This window comes from Amblyomma americanum, chromosome 7, assembly GCF_052857255.1.
Source record: "Amblyomma americanum isolate KBUSLIRL-KWMA chromosome 7, ASM5285725v1, whole genome shotgun sequence".
NCBI classification, from domain to species: domain Eukaryota; kingdom Metazoa; phylum Arthropoda; class Arachnida; order Ixodida; family Ixodidae; genus Amblyomma; species Amblyomma americanum.
The window spans coordinates 12,514,196-12,538,856 of NC_135503.1; the positions used below are offsets into that span (position 1 = coordinate 12,514,196).

The 24,661-nt window shown below is 44.9% G+C and overlaps 1 protein-coding gene across 4 annotated transcripts in view; it reads right to left on the reverse strand.

The window, feature by feature from the left end:
- Nucleotides 1-24,661, reverse strand: part of LOC144098506 (cubilin-like) — a 247,792-nt gene that overhangs the window by 6,355 nt on the left and 216,776 nt on the right. For all 4 annotated transcript variants that reach the window (XM_077631195.1, XM_077631193.1, XM_077631194.1 and 1 more), the window contains 9 exons: nt 17,802-17,843; nt 15,077-15,306; nt 11,808-11,975; nt 10,138-10,349; nt 3,882-4,099; nt 2,519-2,686; nt 1,641-1,770; nt 920-987; nt 400-513 (listed from right to left, as the gene is read on the reverse strand). In XM_077631195.1, the coding sequence (XP_077487321.1) occupies nt 400-513; nt 920-987; nt 1,641-1,770; nt 2,519-2,686; nt 3,882-4,099; nt 10,138-10,349; nt 11,808-11,975; nt 15,077-15,306; nt 17,802-17,843 (1,350 nt within the window). The remainder of the gene's footprint in view (nt 1-399; nt 514-919; nt 988-1,640; nt 1,771-2,518; nt 2,687-3,881; nt 4,100-10,137; nt 10,350-11,807; nt 11,976-15,076; nt 15,307-17,801; nt 17,844-24,661) is intronic.

The following is a 24,661-nucleotide window of genomic DNA, read 5'->3' on the forward strand; positions in this document are numbered from 1 at the left end:
TACAGGATGCGTTCGCAAGTGTTCACTCATCTTGGCTACTAAGTTTGCTGACAATGCATTCAAGTATGAAATACTTTTGTTCTTTATGAATTTTTTGCTCTATTTTGCGCAATTTTGTACTTTTGAAAAAGAAAGGACGACAGAAGTGAGAACGCTATTTTGCTGCTATTTTTTAATCACGCCTCCTTTAGTTGTTTCAGTAGAAAAACAGTACATTTGAGAGCCACGGAAGGAATTATTGAATGTCACTTAGGAACATAATAAAAAGATAAAGAAAATTGCACTAATGATACTGACAGCCCTCGACTGTTCAGTGTGCTTCAATATTGATCCCTGAGCATCTACCTAATGAAATTTCTAGCACAGAAAGGAAAGATCAAAAACAATAAATTGGCTCACAATCGTCCTCATCAGTGTTGTCGCTACTTCCGCAGTTGGGTAACTCATTGCACCTGAGACGTGAAGATATGCAGTAGCCAGTAACAGCACACCTTATCTCGTCGCAGCCGGGATCTGAAAATAAATGATGAATGTTGTATTAGGTTAAGCGACTTGCAGGTTGCAAGGACTCCGCCGCACCTAATTGATGAAGTTTTGCTAGTAATAACTTGGAGATCTGTGTTGCCTGATGTGGGATGGTTTTTATCGTGCTTGTTTTTAATTTTGAACTCGCATTGTGGTTCGGTAAGAATGTTTAAGCAACTTTTAAAAACGACTCCCTTGCCGCTGCTACACCGTGCGAATGTTTATTTATAACGACTGGAATTGCAAGATGTTTGCACATCCTTGGCTCGAACTGAGGCACGTAGTAATAGGCACAGTGCACGGTAACGTAGTCGCGACTGTTAGTGTTGAAGAAAATAACCGAATTTGCAGTCGTGATTACAGATACCAGAAAATGTACAAAACAGATAGTCACCTTCTCTTATTTCTGTCCAGACAGCCCTAAACCCGCCGTTTCCAACGGCCTTTTGTGCAGTCATAAATCTGAAAGAAATGACATTTGAAACAAGTCAGTCCTAACAATGTCTACGATATCAGTTGCTTCTGTCTGGGGACGTACCTAAAAAATGACTGCCATAATAATCGAACAGATATCACTTATAAACCGCAGTCAAATTTTAGCGTGTAACAATGTGACCTTTCTGAAGCGCTCAGTTTTAGTTTAACATTTCGTTCTTTTAATGCTGGTCTGATGTCCTTGTAAACATTTCGCCTGTGCTACTTCTTAGAGACAACTGCCGAACAATGTGCCCTCTTCTTGGTCACAATAGTTAAGTTACTTTTTACGATCTAATTTGAGCAACAGCACACTGCGTGCTTTCGTGTTAACATGGCGAATTAGGCTGAAAGCAATATATCTCTGAATATTGTCTACTGGCAAAATTAAACAGACATGGCTTAGCTGGGCGAAATTGGCTAAGTCGCTGGACAAGCTTCTGCGATCCATACTGAAAATAAAATACAAGTGTTTATCGCACCAACTGTTTCTGTCTTCTTAAGATATATTCGAGGTTACACTTATGGGCATCCGAAATTTCTTGTCGAAATGTCTGTTGACAAGTTAGGGTCCTGAATGTCACTAACGTGGCCAACAAACATAATGAAAGTAATGGACAACCTAGTATGGGCGCACTTACGATAATTTGAGCACGTTTGATGTGGAGATCACCTCCCGTGTGTCATTGCTAAGGCCCTCGCCGCACAGTTCTAGTGGAGCATCCGATAGGTTCTTCCAGACGCGCACCACAGCGCTGGGGCATCCTCGCTCTGCAATGCAAGCGGCCGTTGTTGTAATAATAAGGTTGAAATGTGAGCAATTCTTAGCTCGAAGAGTCAACTTGCTATGAAAGAGAAACGTTGGATCTGATGGGAACTCCTGTTTCTGTGCAAGGGTAGAGACATGACGAGCAAGCTGATGAGCAAATTGTAGGAACGTGACATGTTCAAGGTTTTTCTGTCCCAGTTGGCGGTGTTCGTCAGTGCTGCGTTCTCTCTCTAGGAAGAGCCTTCAAAGACAGTTGCAATCAAAGCAGAAGGCGTCGAAACACCACAGTTGAGCTCCGTAAACGAACATTTTCGATTATGCGTTAAAGATCGATGAGTACGTTTCGTGTTAACTTCTCAGGTCCCAGCTTGGGCTACAGGGGCAAATTACAGCAACCTTGACTAAATTCTGCATATACCTAAAAGACCATGAATCAAGCTCCTTTTGTTCAGTTCATTATCAAAGGCCTAGTCCCATTTGGTTATTAAGCAGCATCGTCGACAAGGATAATGAGGACACATCCTTAGATCTCTTGTGTGCTGCCGTAGGGCTTCCACAAGTACGCGAGCGTACAGAAGAAAATCGGGAGTACATAGAGGAAATATACGGCGACTTCGAAATCTAGATACATATAAACTGACATACGCTCTATGTACTACGTAAGGAATGTACGTATACTTAAGCATATACTTCTGATACGGGAAAATATACAGGAACTCTATTCCCCGAGTTGATGGCGACGCCACTCACCTCCAGGGTGTCCCTCGATGAGGAAGAGCGTGAAGTGAAGGAAGACCTTGTGTCCCGGCCGCACCGTGACGTACCAGTTGCACATCTGCCGGTCATTCTTGTACGGGTTCGGGTAGCCAGGGCTGGTGATGAGCCCGTTCTCCTCGCCAGTGATGTTACCCCCACAGTCTGGGGAGCAAATATCAGTGGAAAAGTTTAATACTTTAGTAGCCATGCTAAATAATCACTGAAGCCTCTTGTCTTACTAAAGCTTTTAAGGTTGCAGACCTACTGTGGTTATCTCTTGTATGCGAATGTGTCCATACTATGTTGTTATATTGTCGAGAACGTATTTGAGTAGTAGTAAGCCAGAGTTTATTGCTGCTGTTACCCTCACATTATGCTCGCTTGCTGTATAGTGGGCCTTGGATGTAGGTAAACGTATTAACACAAAAGTTTTGATAAATAGCTTATTCAGATTTCAAGGCGGCTAGTGGAAACAAGTCCGCAGTAGGGCTAATCAACGTATCACGGTTACAGTTACAGGGCTAGTGTTAGCGGAGCCAGTTTCGTCGTCAGCTCCCAACTGACAAGAGAATAAATTCGTCCATCTCCCGAAGATTGGCTCATAAAAAAGCCTCGGCCGCAATATTGAAGTTTAGAAGCAGAGGAAACGCAAAAAAACTAAATAACACGCATTTCACTTTGGGTATCGTATGATCGCTAGCTACGCATTGTGATGCGCTATTTGGAGGTTCTTTGGAACACCTTCGGAGGAGACTACATCAACTTGCTAAATCACTCCATTGTGTTGTCATGAACATCTGAGTCATATAATACACTTTTACACACAGCAGAGGACCCACAATCGCGCTCGAAAGTCGGCGAGTCCTTTTCGGCGACTTTTTCATGCTCGCGGCCTCATCAGTAACACCATGCTGCGTAATTCTGTCCAGAGATGGTTATTGGTTAGATTCTTTCAGGCGTCAAGCAGCTATCATGGCCGCGGCCAGACAGCAGCGTCGTTCCAGCGGGTCAGAAAGCTCCCCCTCCCCCCCTTTCCGGGGGGGGGGGGGGATTCCCGTGGTGGGAACGGTGGAGGAGCGCCGACCTTTGATCGTGCAAAAAGTGTGGAGAGGGGAGCTAAAGGCGCGGAGACGCTAAATTAAAATTTTGACTACAGATAAGTCAGCTTCTACAAAACGCATTAAAAGAAATCTTGCCGGAGGGTATTTCTTGAAGCGGCGTCTTTTTACATCCCAAGAATATCGCACCTTTATTGGCAGCCCCTTCAAAGTCGGGCCGGACACTCTAAGCAAAAAGTGCACGGGTAGAATGCATGTCGTGTGGGCCTACTACCAAATACGACAAATTGCGGGCGCACCTCCGAACTTGTTGACATCCTTGAGGAAGTAGTAGGTGGCGCTGAACCCGCTGGCGACCCCCGTGTGGTCGGTGTGCAGGATGACCTTCATCATGTTCACACCCGCGTCGGACACGATGGGTCCTGGTGCCGTCTTGGCGCAGTAGCGGCCGATCTTGCTCGACTCACCCTTGGTCGACACCTCGTAGATTTCCAGCCAGTCTTCGACGCACGCCTCGCTGCATGGTGGAAATTGGGAGTACGACGCTTGAGGGGACTAGTTACACAGCATCCCAGACAACACCAAGCGTATTGAGGACGTCCTCAAATGGTCAGCACGTCCTGATTCCTATCAGGACATTCTGAGTACTTTTTTAGTGCGTTACGACCAAAGGTCTTCATGAAGATCTCCTCAGTTTGTACATCGCTGGACAACTCGAGGATGAAAATTTCTCAAATGTCCTACAAACGTCCTATCGCGGGACAATACTGTGGCATTGAACTGAGCTGAAACAAGCTTTACCCATCGCACTCGCTTTTCATTAATTAAAAGCTGCAGGGTTATTAAAGCATACTTGTGTGCAATAGCGATATAATGAAGGAAATCATTGTGATTTAAACTATATGCCTTGAGGAGATATTTAAAGATATTTTGGCTTTTAAACCTGTTCTTATGCATTGCATGCTTCTGATGGGGTGGGACTGTTTAGATTTTAGGGCTATTAGTCGAAGAAGCTTTTGCACTGAGGTGGCAGAGGTCAACTCCTGCAATAGTTGTAGTCGTCGCTGTATGAAAATATTGCTTGCAGAACAAACTGTATGTGCCAAGAAATGAGGCACAACGAACCAGTCTTGAGAATGGCGAATTTTTTGCATAATTTGTTTGCTAGACTCCAAGAAAAATAAGCAAAAAGAAAGCTGTTTCACAGCCTCTGTGCACACTCCCTGCCGTAATTAAGCAATCTAATGACCGACATTCTCTGGGCTAAATCATCCTCTGAAGTCCAGAAAACATACTAAGAAGGTCCTTGAGAGGAATTTTGAGGACATACTGAGGCCAGACAGCAGGACTATGTGAGGACTTAATGAAGATCAGTAGAGGACACCCTCAGGACAAAACAATGTCTTCAAACATTAATCCTTAGGATGTCCTGAGGATGTATTTGTGTTGTCTGGGATACGACAATTTTAAATATTCTCCCGAGCTGATTCACCCATTCTTCAAGCGCAACTTATAATAACAACAAGTATCCTAGACTTCGTTTTTATAGAAATAATTTTTTTGATTATATGCTACCATTTCGTTCCTTCATTTGTAAAATAAAACCGGATAGGTAACAGAAATTTCTTGTTGATCGCTTAACTTCCTACTGCATCGATTCATTTGATGACTGCGCGATTCTCCCGTCCCTACCAGTGCAATGCTTCCACTGGTCCTTAGGAATTAAAGTAAAGCGAATTTAGGACATTTATTGAAGTGAAGCTAGGCCAATTACCATCATATGGGATTTTAATTACCCAGACATTGATTGGCTGAACCTATGTTCACATTCATTCTGCCTCTAATGAGTTCATGCAGCTAACACTCGACTTTTCTTTTGTTCAACTAGTCAATGCTCCAACACGCGATGCTAATATTTTAGACCTTATTTTATCATCTGCTCCCGAGAGGGTTAGTGATATATCTTATAATGACGGGTTCAGTGATCATCAGCTTCTTCAGTTATCGATTATTGCCCCTTATTACTCACGCCGCACCCAACCAAAACAGATTCTAAATTACAGGAAGGCTGACTTTGACGCTATTAATCGTTGTCTCGAGCATTTCTCCGAAATTCTTGTGCGTGATTTTTCATCCCGGTCTGTTAACGAAAACTGGACTTTGTTCAAAGAAAAAATAGCGAAACTGGTGCGTAAACACATACCGAGAATAACATTACGGGTCAACATATCTAAACCTTGGTATAACAATTCCTTACGAGCATTGAAAAACAAGAAAAAACGTCTTTTCAGAGCCGCGAAACGAATGCGCACTGATTCTGCGCATGCTGAGCACAGACTGTGTGAAGCATCATACTGCCATGCCATCCGGAAGGCCAAACATAAATTTTTATCACAGGACCTTCAATCGCTCATAAAAAATAACCCCGCAAAATTTTGGAAAACAATTTCCCCGTCACGCACGTCGGACACCATTTCATTGCTTGATGAAAACAAATGTCCAATACCCCAAGAGAACTGTCCAGTCACGTTTAATGACTATTTCACATCAGTATTCACTACCGAAGACTATTCCAACCTACCTCAACCCCAAGAACTCAATTACCCATTCATGACTACAATAGATATAACAGCAGAAGGCGTAGCGTCTCTAATTAACAGTCTTAAGGTATCAACTTCCTCAGGGGTAGACGGAATAAATACAAAAATTCTCAAACACACCATACATCCCTCTAGTATCATTCTGTGTCATATTTTCAGGCAATCTTTAGCAACCGGCGAAATTCCTTATGACTGGAAGATTGGCAAAATAATCCCTGTTTACAAATCTGGCGACAAAAACACAGTTAGTAACTACCGCCCTATATCACTAACGAGTATTCCATGTAAGTTACTTGAACACATCGTTGCATCTAACGTCGCGCGCCATCTTGAGAACAATGATTTCTTTTTCCCACGCCAGCACGGATTCAGAAAAGGGTTTTCCTGTGATACACAACTAATTGAACTTACCAGTGATTTATTCAAGAACATGGATGAAAACTACCAGACTGACTGCATATTCATTGACTTTTCCAGAGCGTTTGACCGTGTTGCCCATTGTTGCCTTATAGCTAAAATATCGTCGCTTAATTTAGACTCGCTAACTGTCTCCTGGATCCGGAACTTCATATCTTTTCGTAAGCAGTTCACGGTAACAAACAACTTTTCATCACCCCTTAGTGACGTCACTTCTGGCGTCCCTCAGGGAAGTGTTCTCGGTCCCTTATTATTTTCAATTTTCATAAATGACCTGCCATCGCATCTTACATCATCGGTCCGACTGTTCGCCGATGACTGCATAATTTATCGCCAAATCCGCTCAACCACTGACCATGCAATTCTTCAGCAGGACCTTGAATGTGTAACTAACTGGTGCACATCATGGCAAATGACACTTAATACTGACAAATGTAAAATCATGACAGTTAGCCGGAAGCATTCAAACTCGCTATTCACTTATTCTCTTAACAGTGTCACACTATCCCGCACGTCTTCCTATAAATACCTTGGCGTTTATCTGACTTCAAATCTTTCTTGGGCGGAGCATATTCAATGCATAACTGCTAAAGCATCGCGCACGCTTGGCTACCTGATAAGAAATCTTCATAGCGCACCTGTTTCTACCCGCAAGCTAGCATACTTAACATTTGTCCGTCCCCAACTCGAATATGCATCAGCCATCTGGTCACCACATCAGGCTTATTTAATTCATTCACTCGAAGCAATTCAGAACCGTGCAGCGCGTTTTATTTCTCACGACTACAACCGTCATTCCAGCGTAACAAGCATCAAGTTATCTTTATCGCTAATAAGTTTACAGACACGTAGGGATATCGCACTTCTTTGCTTACTACAGAAACTAATATACAGTCGTCACGCGTCCACACTGCCCCTTACACGTCCAATGCGCACTTCACGTCGCCTACATAATAATCTTAGCTTCCAACGTCTATTTGGCCGAACACTCGCGTTTAATTCTTCTGCTTTGCCACGTGCTATCAAGTGTTGGAATGGCCTTCCGGATTGCATTGCTACCATACGTGACCCATTAATCTTCAAAAACGAATTGACCACCTTCATGCATCCATGATATTGTACATAAATTGTTTTCGTATGTGTTGTCAAATCCATGCAGTGCCACTATTTGTTTGCTGTTTTTCCTCTGTGTCAGTATATTACGGTTTTTTTTTTCATGTACGGTGTAATCATTGTTTGCAGTCCAATGTATTTAATATTGTTTATTTTTTGTTCTTTCCACTTTGTACCATCTTTTGTCTGCTAAATATTGTAACCCCTCCCCTCACACAATGTTCCAAGTGTGGAACCTGTCAGGTATTTGTATAAATAAATAAATAAATAAATAAATAAATAAATATAAATATAAATAAATAAATTGAAGGATGTCAGATGTAAGAAGACAACTGATCAAAAACACTGCCTTTTTTTTTCCTATTAGAGAAGATGCTGTAAACACACACTTTGACTTGCTATATTTATTTATTTGGTCATACTGTTAACCCTTCATGAGGGTCGTTACAGGGAGGGGACAAAAACAAATACATCAAGTTCAAGTTCAAGTTCAAGTTTATTTTCCTTTCTTACAAAGGAGGAGCCGGGACTAAAAGCTGTGGTAACAGCTTGACTGGAGGTCCCGACTCCTTGAGACAGTGGCAGTACAGAAGGAAGGCGAGGGTCACATCATTTACATCAATTAGTAATGTCATGGGTATCCGATGCAAATCCACATTTACGCGAAGCGCGAACACACATGCAAAACAAAAGTCGCAATACACACATGTACTCAAAGCAAATGTTTTACATCACTAAAATATACTAAAATATATCATGTCTGCTTCTTTCACAGATTGAAATTGTCTCGGCAGTAGTCACGGATATTGTGTTTTGAATTTCTGGTAATATCAAAATTGTCATGGATTAGTTTGTTTAGCAAGAGGGGAAGGTTGTAACTTAAGGACTGGTTCATAGAGTAAGTTCTTGGTGTTGGAGTGATCCAAGTTTCTTTGTATCTAGTGTTACGGCAGCTGTTATTTTCTCTCAGTTGTCCAAGTACAATAAAGGGATTGTCACGTTGTCACATAAGGGATTGTCACATAAGCACTTCAATAAGCAATCACGAATCAGAATTCAAACTTTGTACTCCATTTCTCAAAAACGTATCGACACCTAGCTCAAATTGTTGCACGTTCGCACTCTCCACAACATCACTTGGCAGTTTGTTCCATAATTCGATAACATCAGGAAAAAAGGAATACCGGTATACATCCGTACGTGCGTTAATAGGTTGTAGTACCCTGCTGTGGTTTTTTCGGGAACCACGTTTTAGAGGCGCTTTCACATAATGTTCTTTATTTATTTTTAATGCTCCTTGCATTATCTGGAAAAAAAGTTTGAGTCGATGTTTTATCCTTCTAATTTCCAGCGTTTCCAGTTCACACTGCTGCATCATCTCTGTAACCGAGTCAGTACGGCGATACTTGGAGCATATAAAACGTGCTGAAATGCGCTGAATTCTTTCCGCCTTCTTGTTTAAGCATTTTTAAGCATAATCTCTGACGCTACGAGTGATGACAATTCGGCGGCGATCATTAATTTTTTTCTCTCTTTAAGGGCTCGAAAAACATTGCACAAGCGGAGGCACAGTAACATTTTTAACATTTTTTCAACATGCTGCAAAAAGACAACAGCAAAATACAATCCAAACAAGCAAGAGCAAAACAAGAAAAATACAAAAAATAAAAAATAACCAATTATAAAAACATAAAAACAAAAAGAAGGCAAGAGGTGGAGTTTGATCTAATTTTTTTCTTTAATTTACCTCCTAATTTTGTACTATCTGTACATCTGGCTATGCTTTCAGATAGGGAATTTCATAAGACCATTGCGTGAGGGAAGAATGGGCTATTCATATGCGAGTTAAAGACTGGCTGTGACTTAAATGGGAAGATCTTTTTACAGGCGTTATGAGTAGTTAGTGCACGGACCACGGATGGTAATACATGATTGGGGCACAAACGAGATATGAGGCGGCGCGATGCGAGAGATGGCAGTTGAAGCTTTCTTTTCAGTGAAATGGCATTGAATTGTTTTGAGTAGGTTGAGGTGATAAATCGAGCGGCACGGCTTCGATGGCTTCGACTTTAGCGACCAGGTGTGCTTGCGATGGATTCCAACAGCTAACGCATATTCAAGCTTTCGTCTGATGAAAATTAGATTTTAATCTCCGGGGATGAGTAGCTTAGATTACGCCGCATGTAGCCCACGTTGTGCGAGGATTGGGAGCAGATATTTGCATGATGTCTTGTAGGTAACACATACAGAGTTGAGGTGGTAGGTAGTAGCGTGAGCCGGCGCGTGAAGGCAGGACAATGCCATGACTTTACATTTGTCTGAGCTCAGTGGCATGAGCCTGCTCCGTGGAAATGTTTTTCGAGTGATAACAATGCTCCCAGCACCCTAAAGGGAGGAAGAGGACAAGCGTGACCGTCTCACTCACTTGTATCCGTGGTAGGCGAGCTCAGCCTTGGTCTTGAAGTAGTTGAAGACGATCTTGACCTGCTCGCCCAGGCCCCCGAGGAAGATGTACTCGCAGCGGGTGCTGGACGGGTAGTTGGCCGGATAGCGCGGCGAGTTGAAGTCTCCCGTCGCTTGAGACTCGCTGAGATACCAGAAGTGGCACGTGTTGTTGGGCGATGGCGTGCCGGGGACCTGCGCAGTCGGCACAGAGCGAGTCTTTCCCCCTGATCCAGCAAAACATTCCCGCAAGTATTTATGGGCAGATTCCGGGTGCTAATTCGGTCATAAAATTCGCCCCTTGGCTGCATGGAAGCGACGTCACCAGACAGGAGGATTCCAATTAGCTGGAAGGAAGTGACGTCACTTCCTTTAAAGGCATCAACAGTTGCTAATGCAATAGCACTGCCAACGCATAATAGAATCAGGTGTCCCTGTGATTTTTTTTCTCATAAATATCCTCTGTTCAGCTCGACCCGGTCACGTTGCCACAGCTAAAGGCACCGGTCACTGGTTGAGCTGACTACCCCACATCTATGGCTACACAACATGAGTAGCTCCTATGCTCGTAGATGTTTCTCTTATATAACAAGTGCGAACAGACCTACATAGCTGGTTATGGTAGAGCGTGGGCTGTCGCCCCGGACGTCCGCGCGATCTCGGCCGTTCGAGAACAGTATTCAGGAGAGAGGCATTTAGCTTCTGTTTTCAAGTTTATTTCTTCCTTATGGCGTGTTGACAATAAAAAAAACATACATAGCTCATTCCACAAGGAACAGTATTAATCAGACTTCATATTAGCGTCCATTTAAAATGGCGCTTATGAAGCGACTTCTCTGTCACCTATTGAGACAGCTAACGCCGAATGCCATTGTGAGCCATGTCTACATGCTCGAGCGGATATGTATGGCTCATTGAAGGCACCCATATGGCGCTATTGACCCCGCCGGAAAAGAGGCACGGGTTTAACGAGAAGACGCGCAAGGTTTGAGAATTCCACCGAAACGCTGCCTTTGTGCGAGCTGCAAGAATCAAGTCGCATAATTTTACATTACTCTCAGAGGCACTTCAGTTTAGTTTAGATTACGGTTATTTTTGTTTCTAATTACGTGTCCCGGCTTACTCTGCAAGTACTGGCAAAAAGAGAGGCAAAAAACAGCCTGTGTTCTCGCCTTCACCCGAGGTGGAGTACTGTACCCTGCAACCGGGCTCTATCATACCTGCCGCACCTAAGAGGTGTGTAGTAGAGTGTGTCCTGCCCCACACCCTACATCTCGTCCCCCTCCGTTTCCACAACAATGCTCGGGCCCATATTCGAGAAATTCTGCACTCTTTGGTCCGTACATACGTATCTTAAGGCTGAGGTCCGCCAGCAGAGCCTTTTTTTAGCCCTAACTATAGGGAAAGGGGGTGTGGTGGAGGGGCTAGTTTTCTTCCCGGTGGTTGCAGCAGAAAGGTCAAGCGAGAACACAGAGAAGAACGGGCAAACAGACGTGGACAAAGCTGCAACCACCATGAATTATGAACCAACGGGCTCAGTTGTACACCCTTTTAAGCTATAGTTTTCTGTTATGACATACTGCACCAATTTCTTGCAACCTGAAGAGAGTCGCTAATGCAGCTATCGCTGCAGAAGGCGAATGGAGGGGTCACCTTGTAGTCGGTCTCGAACGAGTACCGCGCCCGAAAGCCCGTGCCCTTGGTCTGACCGCTGGAGAAGACCATGACCAGCCGAGGACCCTCCGAGATGAGCGCCGGCGGCGCCTGATTGCCGCAGAACACGTGGTCGAACTCGTCCACGGCCTGCCGCTCCTCCTGGCCCTGCATCGTAGCCGCGGGGAATTTTTATTCGCGATGTTCATGGCCCATAGGTGGCGTGACGAAATCCAAGATGGCTGCCTGGAAGAGGGCAACGCTGTTGGACCTATGCATGCCATAGCACAATCATGGCGGCCTACGTGCGCCGGGGTTGGTAGCCAACAATATGCCACTGTCATTCACTTACCTACTGACCTCGCGGATATAATGATCCCCAGTGGAACACGACAGACCGGTATGTGATGTTTAATCAAAAATGGAGAGGTGCTGATCGAACGCACACTGCTTCATTGGCTGCGCCGTGAAAGCGTGATATGAAAATAAGTAAGTAGGAAATCACACTCAAGGGAAATCTTGTTCGCACTAAACAGGCTTTCAACAGACTTGCGCTTTTATTCCCATCCCTTCCAACACTGTATGGTGATGGAAATAAATCATTATTATTATTACAGGTTCTGAAAGATAACAGAAGCAAACGTTTCTGTGGCAGGAAGAGATACAGCGAAAATCTCTCGACGTCTGAAAAGTGCGTCGTTTTATATTCGAGTTTTATGCCTTCAGTGGGTACCATAATTGACTGTTACCACAACTGCCAGACCAGTTGCAGCTGACTGACCGGTCCTGCGCGGTGGCTACGGCGACTGAACTTCCAGACTTCGGAGTCTACTCCTACCATGCACGTTCTCTTTTAGGCCAATGAATTTTTCCTCCTCCTCATCTTCCACAACTTCTTGCCGCTCAGTAGCCACGATTTTTCCTTTGCATACGTCGTTTGTGCGTGCACGCCATTTCAGCGTCGACCAACGACCACTGGCACGTTCCGGACCATTGCGAAAGAAGTTTTGGCGTTTTTTCGCCCGAGTGCATGATTCTGTGGTTAGGTCAAGTTAGGTTAGGTTTTGGTTGTGAAAGCAGAAAAATTGGGTAACTGTCTCAGTCCGGGTGATATGCGGTCAACCTGCAAACAGCCAGAGCGCGCTCCAGGTCTGAGTTGTTTTGCACAGACTAGTTAAGTGAGTGAAACTTAGCGCAACAAAGTGAAAAAAAAGAATGATGTTATCGGTGTCCCAGCGCCTAGCCTGCATTCTGTTCAGCACGCCCATATCTTCGAAATAAGGTCGGTCTTCCAGCGTTTACTTTGTTGTCTTTGGTTGCTGCGACTGTACTGCACAGTTTCACGCCTTTGCGTTCGGGCAGACGATCAACACAACATATATGACCGCCAGTGCATCTGCCACAGGCAGACACAATGGAGATGGCATCTGTCTGCAATGTGGTTCGTTTTTTCGCCACTGTCCGGCGCTCTACTCTCTCTGCGCCGTGGTAGCTGACTTGAAAGGAGCCGCGGCAAATGTCTTCGCGCATCATTTAACCACATTGGTCAAGAACGCCCTCCAAGTACACTAGAAACGACGAAGCGACTCTGAAAAATAATAAAAAAACTCCGATAATCACTGATCAAAGATGGCGGGATGGGTGTGGGCCGCCGATACGCAGGAAGCGATAAATATTACCGGAAAAAAGGGTGGATTGGTAGCTGGGGACTTCTTAGACAACAAGAGAAGATTACGATGAGTTAGACTCCCGTTTTTAAGCTGCAAATTCGGAAACGAAAAGGTAGAGATTGAAAATTCATGAGAGAGTAAAAATAAAGAAAATAAAGGAAAACAAGGACGGTGCCACCACCGAGGGATTAAAAGGAAATAAACCCAAGCAGACGTGATTACAGCCGAATAAGAGGAAGAAGGTAAGCCAGGATAATGCTTGAACATTTAAAAACGAAACTGATACACAGAAAGCTTCAGAGGCAGTTGGTTGGTCTGAACAGAGTAGGCAGCAGTCTGGCTGCGCCGCTCAAGGGCAGAAAAAGTAAGTAGTAAGGGGCAAGGAGAAAAGAGGGTAAATAATCTGGTTGCCTAAACGAAGGGCACAACATGCTGCAGCTTTCGGAACTTTCGGCAAAATAATAATAAAATGGACGAGACGGGTAATTTCGAGATATTATAGGATAAAGTGGGACGACGACTAGACAAAAAAAAAAAAGTCGCTTAGAGATTCTGGGAGAGACGCGGATCTGCGGGTCTCAACTGAGAGCAAGGGATGAGGAAAAGGAAATAAAAAAAGAAAGCCTAACCTCGGTGGGTCTAGAACGCAGACTTGCATTTTCTGCGTACCGAGACGTCTAGCCCGGCTGCAGCCGGAGCATGCAGACAGGATCTCGACTTTGTGACGAGGAAAAGAGAAAGCGGGTTATGAAAAAGAGAAGGACATTTATGCCATCATACGAGAGACAGACGAGGGCGGGCGAAACGAGAAATAGGCTGCTGTAGACGGAATGGCATTCGGAGATTATACGCGACGTAATGCTCAGGCGCGTGCCTTGATCTGGCCCTCTGAAATTCTCTTCACAGAGTCGGTATGAACGATGTCTTCTTTTTTTCTTCTTTTTTTATGGAGGGGGAGAGGTCTAAAATAAAAGAGATGTACTGGGGAAGGAGTACTAACTTCACTGTTGATTAAAGCGAACAAAACCTTTATTTCATTTTAGTTTAAAGAAAAAAGAAAACACTTCCCCGATGGTGAGCTACTGCCTCGACTTCAAGTATGACGGGCTTTTTAAAATTGAGCTGTGGCGGCTGCTATCATTTTGTATACTACTTTGCATGCTTTTGTATGCAAACTCATAATTACCGTCGTTATTCAAGGTTTTAACCGACAATCTATTCGACCAAGGATGCGAGTGGAGGTAGACGAGAAGAGTTATTTTAGACTGCAGGTGCCTCATTAAACGTGGAAAAATTACGACTACGAGGAGCTGTCTGATAGACGCACTTCTGCTACCACGCGACGCCATAACTTCCAGATTGGATGCTCTCGCTACGATGCTAACTTTGGTCACACATGTGCTTGATGAAGTACACACTAGTTCCAGCTTAAACTTCAATTGTACTTATTTTTCTCTAGAACAAAACTCGTTTTCTGATAGATCAGGTGGTTTCATGCGGACTTTCCTCCGCTTCGATACGCAATGGGCGTGCGGAAATCGCGCTACATTGGGTTTTCTCGGCACACTCACTGTCAACGCGACCTCGAAAGAGACGCACCTGCATGTAGAGCTTGAGGTAGGCGTCGGTGCACTCGTGGGCGTCGTCTGCGCGGTGGTCGTCCATGTGGAACTTGTCGAAGTCTAGCCGCACCCTCTCCAGGTGCTGGGCGTCCTCCATGCCGTAGATGTAGTAGCGGCACACGATGTTGGCCTGGTACGGGAGCGGCCAGTTAGGCGAGTACACCGTGCCGTTGGACTCCTTTCGGCTGAGGATCTTCTGATCGCACTCTGCCCCGTCGACAGGGCCGGACCGGGAAGGTAGGTGCCAGAGCAGCGTATCAATAAAGTGACAGTCGCCAACGGCGCTCCGCAGCTGTATTTTGATGCGATAGCATTAGAACAAACCTCGTCACGAAAAAAAAACAAACCATCTTTATGGTCTTCGATGATTGGTCGAGACAAATATGACGTCGTCAGGCCACGTGATGTGCCAACTGCCCACCTTCCCTCACCCCCCCTCTCCCCCTGCTTCGATTGAAAGGCTATCGCATTCTCCACAGCTAATGTAATTAAATGCCCCCATAGATTCTTTAAAGACCCATTGCATTTGCTCTTTCCTCAAAGGCAGCTGTTGCTTGTGGCGTCAGCTGATGACTATGACGTAAGCAAGCAGCATAGGTCGACGTCTCTGTTATAAAAGACGGCGCTGGCCAATGGCTAAGAAGCGATTGGAAGGAACTAGGGAAACACTTCTTCGAACTAAAGTTTTTTTTTCCTTTTCCTGCCGCGAAATAACGCGAATTTGGAGAATAATTCAGCGAAGATTGATCTGCATTAAGAAATGTTCGAGGAGCTTTGCTTTTGTGGCGCGATAAAGGTCGGCAGTCTAATCAAATTCTTCGTGCACGCAGGAAATAGGCACTTGCCAGAGACAGTAGCTAAGACGCGGATCGCTGACTGAGTCACACTCCATTCAGAGCTGTGCACTCAAATGGGGAAACACTCAATAACTGATACGCGAAAGCACCTTACTGTTTGGTAAAGAAACTAACATTGGCTCTCATTTCCGCGGCCAAGACATGCGTTGGCGTGTTTGGGCCCCGCGATTCTTGCGCCGGTTGACGGCGTTCACTATACACACAGGGCGTTGAGGTGCGCAGCGAGCTCTCGCAGCTTAACAAGCAATCCTGGTGGGATACTTCATCGATGCTTATGCGCCTCATTACTCTACTGTACGCTCCATCAAGTATGAAGCCTGAGAAAATGAAGTCGGGGATATCATGAGTGCAAGTCCTGCACACTGTGTGTCAGTGAAACCGTGTTTGGGCTGAACGCTCACAAGGCTTTGCTCACTTAGGAACCATCACCGTCAGCCTAGTAGCGCTCCCTACTGGACAATCGCTTTTTCCAGTGTGCCCCAACTATTCCTGTCATTGCTCCTGCCCTGTCCTGTCATTGCTGCGTTCACGCTATTCCAGCAGCTTTGCCATTCTCGTCACCCTGGTCTGCGGCCCTCGAATAAGTTTTTCCTTCAGCTATGTATCCTTCCTGGCACACTGTCAACAGATCACTGGCGGTCATTCCTGAATATTACATATCCTGACGATACATATTTTGACTATTTAATTTAGTCTAACGCATTTTCTTCAATCGGCGTTTTCTCTCTAATCCACACTGCCTTCTTTACAGTTAGGCGAATCATTTTCCTGAGGCAGGTTGTATAGGCGCCGAGAAGCGCCGCTACGTAGTTTTGTGCCAGAGTTTAAATTGCGGATACAATCGGTGAGACTCTCTTACGGGGTAGATTAGTGTACGCTTTTGTAAATGACGGAGTTTGACTGCTCGGGTCTGTTCTTTTGGCTGTGCTGGGATAATAAACGGAGTTTTTCAAATATGACTGCACTAAATTTTATGCTTCTTTGCTACGGTACATCTTTTTCCTTGGAAAATGTTTTCCAGCACGACGTTCTACGTTGTAATGCGTTTGTACGTTTGTAGCAAAAAGGAACGTTATCGCTTCGAAACGTCTGCTTTTGCTCACCTTGCATCAAATTATAGCAAGTTTTGAAAATAATCCCCACAGAGTAAACACAGGTAGGTTAGTGCGTCGCCTTTTTTTTTGTTCTCGCAGAGTGGAACATCGATATTAATGTTTACAGGAAGAAAAGTGGCAATATAGACACAAGTTTCATTTTCCTGAACCAAAGGTAACGTGAAAACAGTATAGTTATTAGAGAATGACATCGTGGCGCTGCTTATAAAAAGGTGCATTACCGAACGCGTTCGAAAACGACCTTCCCAACCTCCATTCGAAAGACCTAACACCTGAAATATTGAGGAACAATCATATCTCTGTGCGGTGGCCAGGAATATAAAACCAGGGAGCATTAAAGGCCCGCCTCCACAGCGAGTTTTACGGCTCAAAGACAGTCCGTGCTAACGTAAAAATTCCGAGAACAAGAGAAGAAAAAAGATAAAGTAAGCACAGCACGGCGGTCGAGGGATGAAGAAAACTCGTAAAACGCCCCCGGAGCGCCGACCTGGTGGCCGGGTCCGGCGCCGCCGACGACCTAGAAGAGGTACACTAAGCTTGCCCTGAGGCCGGCTTCCGACATATAAACGGCGCTTTTACCTACACGTGCTTCATATGCGCACAGTTTACAAGAATAGCCTTTGCAGAAACGAACAAAAAAAATTAAGGAAAACGCGCGGCCGAAAAGAAAGAAGAAATAGAAAGAGAGAAATGCCGGGGGGAGGAAGAATAAATGAAGGAAGCAACTCACCGGTTCCCCGAATATGCTCGCCGTCATTTTTCTTGATGAAATCTGGATAGAGCGAGGGAGGGAGAAAAATATATGTTTAATGCAGGACAGCGGGCTTTAAGCTGATGCAAGCATACACACAAGAGGAATGCAAATACGGCGAGACGGGCAGAAAGTTCGGGCCACTCAACGAGGGAAAATCCTGCCCGGAAAAGAATGAGGGAAGAGAAGGGGATTCTTAAGAAAGAGGAGGACAGAAGGAAAGGACCAGGAAGAGCATCTTTCCCTCCAGGCACGTTAGGCAAATCACTGCAAATGACGCGGATTCCATTCCCTCGGATAGTTGAAGAGGAAAGGAAGCGCGAGGGGGAGAGGGAAAGAAGGTGGTCGGCCGCTATTTACTAGGCAGCAGGGTCTCGGGAGTTCCTAGCGTGAAACCCGATATCGCGCTCCGGACTCGCCGGATTTCTATGCGTAGAGACGTCGTGCCCCGAGTGAGGTCTGTCCTTATTTTTTTTGTCCTCGAAAAAGTGCGTCAGAACGACAAAAAGCTATCCGCTGAGTACATGCGCTAGCACAGAACATACTTTTGCAGTTTCTTCTTTTTTGTTATTGTGTTGTTTTCTTGGTGTTGTATTGGGCGGTCAGTCGCTCCCAATTCTCCGTTTAGTTTGCTGCTGCGGTAAGTGCGCAGACCTGTGACGCGTGTTTTACCAGTCGTACCAGGAAATCCTCAACACTCTCGACTTTAGCGTGCCTTTGCATGCCAAGCACCGCAGAAATTCACCTAAAAGGTACCACATCCCACGAAAATCGAGTAAGTAGTGGTAAGGGCAAATTTATTTGTAGTAAGGCGAAATACGAAGAACATATCTCATAAGAAAAAAAAACTCATCATCATCATCATCATAATCGGCTGCTGCTTTATGACAACAGCCAAACAAAGGCTTTCCCTACTGAACTTCTGTTAGGCCCCTTCTGAGGGATCTGTGACCACCATACAAAAAAAAAAAATTATCTGCTCTGCGACCCTCCGCCGCCTCAGCTGCGTCTTCGAATCCATGAAATGCAATCGGGAAAACAAGCAACCAATTGCAAAGGAGGCTCGGCATCGAAACGAAGAACTAAGCGTCTGAAATCAGCAGCCGTTCAACTGCTCCACAGCTTTCACCAACGCAATCGCTCGCGACGAACTTAACATGTATGGTCGCACTGTACCTGTTTGCTGTGCCTGAGAGGATTAGTAATCATGCACTAAAGGGAACCATATAACCACAAGAGTATTTTACATCACAGCGCTGCGTCTTTGGCGTGCAGCGAATCTCACGAGCTAACGAGGCAGTCCGGCCAATCACGAACCGAAACGAGATTAGGGAGAGACACCGTTAGCGAGACGTTCATTTCATGCGTGCAATATTATTCGCATCGGACACGAGCTCATTGAGCGTGGACGCCACTAGCGGCCCGCATAACCTAGACACGACAAGGCCTGCAACGACCAAATCAACCTAGGCTCAGATCAATCCCACGCACCTGTTTCATCTCCACAGCCAAATGCTTCAGGCGGCATTTTCCAATTAACGTATAAACATGTAATTCATTAACCGGCTTTACGTGCGACATAAAATGTTTGCGTAAGGCCAAGGCTTTATCGGCTGCTAGGCACGCGTTTGGAGATGTTTTTCTCTGAAGAGGAGTCTCAATCAAATTATCCATCGTGGTCAGAGCTCCTCGGTTACAAAGTAAATTTTACATTGCTGCATGAAGAACACAGCAAAGTATTCATTTATTTGTTGTCTATTCTATTTATCGGTCGAGTGTTCTTTCGCGTCTGTAACTCTTTGGCAGTTCATATCAAATTAAGAGCGCTTTTTTAGCCGAATAGCCAGGCACGCCATCATTCCAGGACGTAATCCAATTTAATCTCTCCTGATATGTCAGGCGACTCGCGAAAAGGCTTGGCAATCCAATTTAGCTGGTTTGTTTCCTTGTCTGCAACACATGGGCATAAGTGTACGTGTACGGAGAGCATTGGCACAACCCTTACAAAAATAGTCCATAGACAGAATATATACTTCTTTTAGACTCTGTTGCCTTCCTAAAGATATTTATTTTTGTCTATTCATGCTCTGTAGACGGTCTTAGGTAAACGTCTACTGAAATGTATGGCCATAAACCTAGAGATTGTCTATAGACTGTCTATAGGATTTGTGTTGCCTACAGACTGTTCTCTTGGGATTGTCTATAAAGAGACTGAAGACTTTATAGACAAAAGTTTATGGAAAGTCTATGTAAAGAATTTTTTAAGGAAACAAAGGGCCGCGTAAGCACGCAAGAAGAATCTGCGCAATAAAACCGTCTCATTCTTCGCCAAAGCAGAGTAATGCGAGAGTAAATTAAAAAGGAACCAGCCTTAAGGTGTACAGAAACAAAATTTCTAACACACAGGAATGACATGATTTTTCTCAAGGACGTAAGCAGATGCATTCTAGCAGGTTTCAGTCGGAGACGTAAAGTGAAACAGAATTTAATATGATTTCGTATCTTGTCCGAGGAGCCGCTCGGCATTTTCAACAACATCAAGTGCCGTTGAGGTGCATTTTTCGCAATTATTCCTACTTACCGAACCCAGTGGTTGTTCATACGATTAACCAGTGCTTGTCGGCGAGGCCGACGTCATCAGGCTTGTGATAGTCCAGGCTGGACGATTGACCGTGGCGTCAAAGTGAACTTTAGAGCTTGCGCTGGCCGAGACCAAATACCAATACAAAATCATTTATAATAGACCATTAACGCGGCGCGTTGGTGTTATAAGGTCATTTTAATGATTACTAGAACCATAAGCCTCTTTGAAGACAAAAAAAAAAGGGATCCCCTAAGAACTTGCTCGTACCTCTTTAAAACTTGCCTTAGCAGGATAACTGCCGGCTCCTTTTCTGACACAATAATGTTTTATTATTTTGAACTTTCATTCATTTTATTTAAATTCCTCGCAAGATCTCTACGGAACGTATTGAAGGAGAGGAGCCACGCACGGAAACAAACACGATAATTAAATAAAAAGAAATGCTAAAACTGTGGGTCTTCCGAATCCTCAACACTCGGGAAAGATGAGCTTCTCCAGTTCTGCGCACGAAAGAAAGAATTTAAACAAAAAAGAAGAGAATTTGAGGCGAAATGAAGAAAGTACTCTCTGCTGCAAGAGCAAGCGGCTCAGTGCATGCTTATAATGATTCTTCCGACAATAGACATAAAATTCCAATTGCCCATGTCTTAAAACGACTCAGGCTACGAGGGACGCCGTAGTGAAGGGCTCCGGAGATTTCCACCACCTGGGGTTCTTTAACGTGCACCGACATTGCACAGCACACGGGCCTCTAGAATTTCGCCTCCATAGGAATTCGACCGCCGCGGCCGGGATCGAACCCGCGTCTTTCGGGTCAGGAGCCGAGCGCCATGCACTGAGCCACCGCGGCGGTTATACAGAAGAGACACACGAGAAATCAATCGCAGTTAAGCAATACAATAGCCGTAAGTAAATGCGGACATGAACCAAAAATACGGTTGACCACTTTTTTTAAGGCTTGTTAGGCGAAGAAAACAAACATATTTACTAATAATTCCAGCATTACTATTTTTATTATTTTGAGTAAAATAGGCTACATTTTCTGATTATATTCTGCTCGAAGGAGGAAAATGCATATCCCAGTTATAATTTATAGAAGAATGTTTTCTCGCCTTTCACCACGAAAAAAAAAAGAAAGTTCTCCGAGTCGTCGCGCTTTCACCTCTTCTCGTTTGCTCGCTTCGGTGATACCTTCGAGCGCATTAGTCGGTAATCGAGGTGGCAATCTGCCGCTGCCGGCCGTGAAGCTGCAAATCACCTGGCGAGCCTCCGTGATTTCCTCCTCTCTCGATCGTTTTTCGCAAGTTGCAGCGATTACAAATCGATAGATCGATCGGGCATGACGCCGTAGCCTCACAGTTTGCGATCTCTGAGGAGCATTCATCGCTATGCGGGAGGAGTTTTCGAGAATAACGAAGGAAAAAAAATTGAGCGGGGCACTTTGTTGACCTAAAGTGCGGTGAGGCGAAAGCCTTTAGCTCAGTGTTGCTGCTTTTGGCTCAGTGCATGCTTATAATGATTCTTCGGATAGTAGACATGAAATTACAGTTGCGCATGTCGCAGTTTTCTTCGACGACTGCTTCAAAAACAGGGCCCACTGCAACGCCACGCAGCATGCTGCCGCATTTGCTCTGCGCGTTCAGCTCCGCTACGCGGCCCCTTCGTGTGACGTGGTTAGTGATGCTCAAACATATGGCCTCCGAGACTGGGCGGAGCGGTAGGGCTCAGCCAGGCAGAGCATGCCTGATATCACAGCTCATGGCTCACAGCTCTCGTCCCTTTTATTATCGTACTAATATTCGATTCGTATTCGATTTGGCTTTATCGCTGTTCTGTTCGTAGTCAATTTGGCCTGCAGCGATACTATTAGTATTCGATTTGGTACCAATGCTAGACTAATTGTATCCGACTTGGTTTCGAAAACTACCAACCACACACTTCTACCCAAGATAACCTCACCTTATATAGCAAAAACCCTACATTGTAGTGGAAGATATAACCAGCGTCAACGAATTAACGAAAGTATTCGCTCGCAACAATGGCTCACTAACAACGAGCAACGATCCAAACGTTAATCGGCGAGGCGAATTCGACAGTTTGTTTGAACCAGCTAGTTCTGAGTGTCCCCTGCAACAATGCGTTGTGGCGCTGCAAGTGCTTGCATAAATAAAATCTGGAAATAAAAATATTACGTGACGCTTTCATATGCGAAGAGCACTAGTGGTTTAAGTCTCTGATTAGCTTACTCCGGATTGAAATATCAGCGCTCTGTGACTTCGGCTCCCAAAGAGGAGACAGTGATATGGTCGGAGCACGCAAAATTAGTTACTCGACTCCATTAATCGATCTGAACAAAAATAAACTTTTCCGTTCCATAAGGAAATGAAAAAACCAACAGCGACCGTTTATCTAAGCAAACATCGTGTTCACAGAAAGAGAACTAAGAAAAATAAAATCTAGGCAAATGTATTGTCGATCAAGAGCTATATAGCTGTAGACAGGGTTACTAGTGGACTGCATTACTAGTGCTGATTTCAACGCATTACATTTCAACCATCACGAAATAGTTCAGTGTCGATGAGAGGCCAGCAATATTTGTTGCCAACATGTTCATTCCGAATCAAGGAAATTCATTGAGGTATATTTATTCAAATGAATTCATCTATTCATTCAGCGTACCCGAAATCCAGACAGACCAGCTTCGTCTTACGCAAAGCGGATATAGCATACACAGAAAAGCTTCGCGCCTTAACGAGAATTCCATATTTAATCTGCACGATCCAAAGTGAATGATTTATGACTCCTGAAAACGCTTCAAAGCAGCGTTATACGCGCCTTGTCCGGCTCCGCTATTTACCTTATTTTGAACAACACTTGTCTTTTTTTATATTTCCTAAAACTGTGGGTTCTCGAAATCCTCAACAGTCGGGAAAGATGAGCTTCCCCAGTTCTGCGCACGAAAGAAAGCAGATAAACAAAAATGAGAATTTGAGGCGAAACGAAGAAAGTACTCTCTGCTGCAAGAGCAAGCGGAACTATATATATATATATATATATATATATATATATATATATATATATATATATATATATATATATATATATATATATATATATATATATATATATATATATATATATATATATATATATATATATATATAACATAGAAGAAATGAATAGAGAGGAGACAGAAAAGAGAGGAGAGCGAAATGAAAATACGAAAGCAAGCGTAAACAGGGACGACAGCCACAACACGGCGCGCTCCAACCTCGACGCACGCACGCACGCACGCACGCACGCACGCACGCACGCACGCACGCACGCACGCACGCACACACACACACACACACACACACACACACACACACACACACACACACACACACACACACACACACACACACACACACACACACACACACACACACACACACACACACACACACACACACACACACACACACACACACACACACACGCGCGCGCGCGCGCACGCACGCACACACACACACACACACACACACACACACACACACACACACACACACACACACACACACACACGCGCGCACGCACGCACGCACGCACGCACGCACGCACGCACGCGCGCGCACGCACACACACACACACACACACACACACACACACACACACACACACACACACACACACACACACACACACACACACACACACACACACACACACACACACACACACACACACACACACACACACACACACACTCGATCGCTTTCTCTTTAGAGACGCTCGTTCTCTACATCCTCTTTCTTTGCTTTCTTTGAATATAGACATTCACCGCATCCCTTACTCTCATACAGATGCACAAACTTTCTCTCTTTCATTGCGTACAAACACTCAACCTCTCTCTTTTTCTGTTTCTCCTAGACAAACCATCTCTGTCCCTCTGAGGCAATCTCCGTCTAACGCAAACACAAATCCACATCCGCACTCACAAGCACTCGCTCACAAACACCCACACACGTCGTCGAAGCACTCCGCTATCCTCGTTTGCGCAGAGTGCGCTTCGCTTTATACGCCAAACCGTCGGGCGGCTGCGTCCCGCGGCGGGGCGGCGTTTCTGGGCCGCCACCGCAGCCGTGGCAGGTAATCGATGGATCTCGTTGCCGATGACGAGGCCCGACGAGCGCGCCTCTTCTCACGGCTCGCTTTGGCGCCGCCGCAGCAGCAAGGCGCGAGAAACAGGAGCAAAACAGAAAAAAAAACAAGA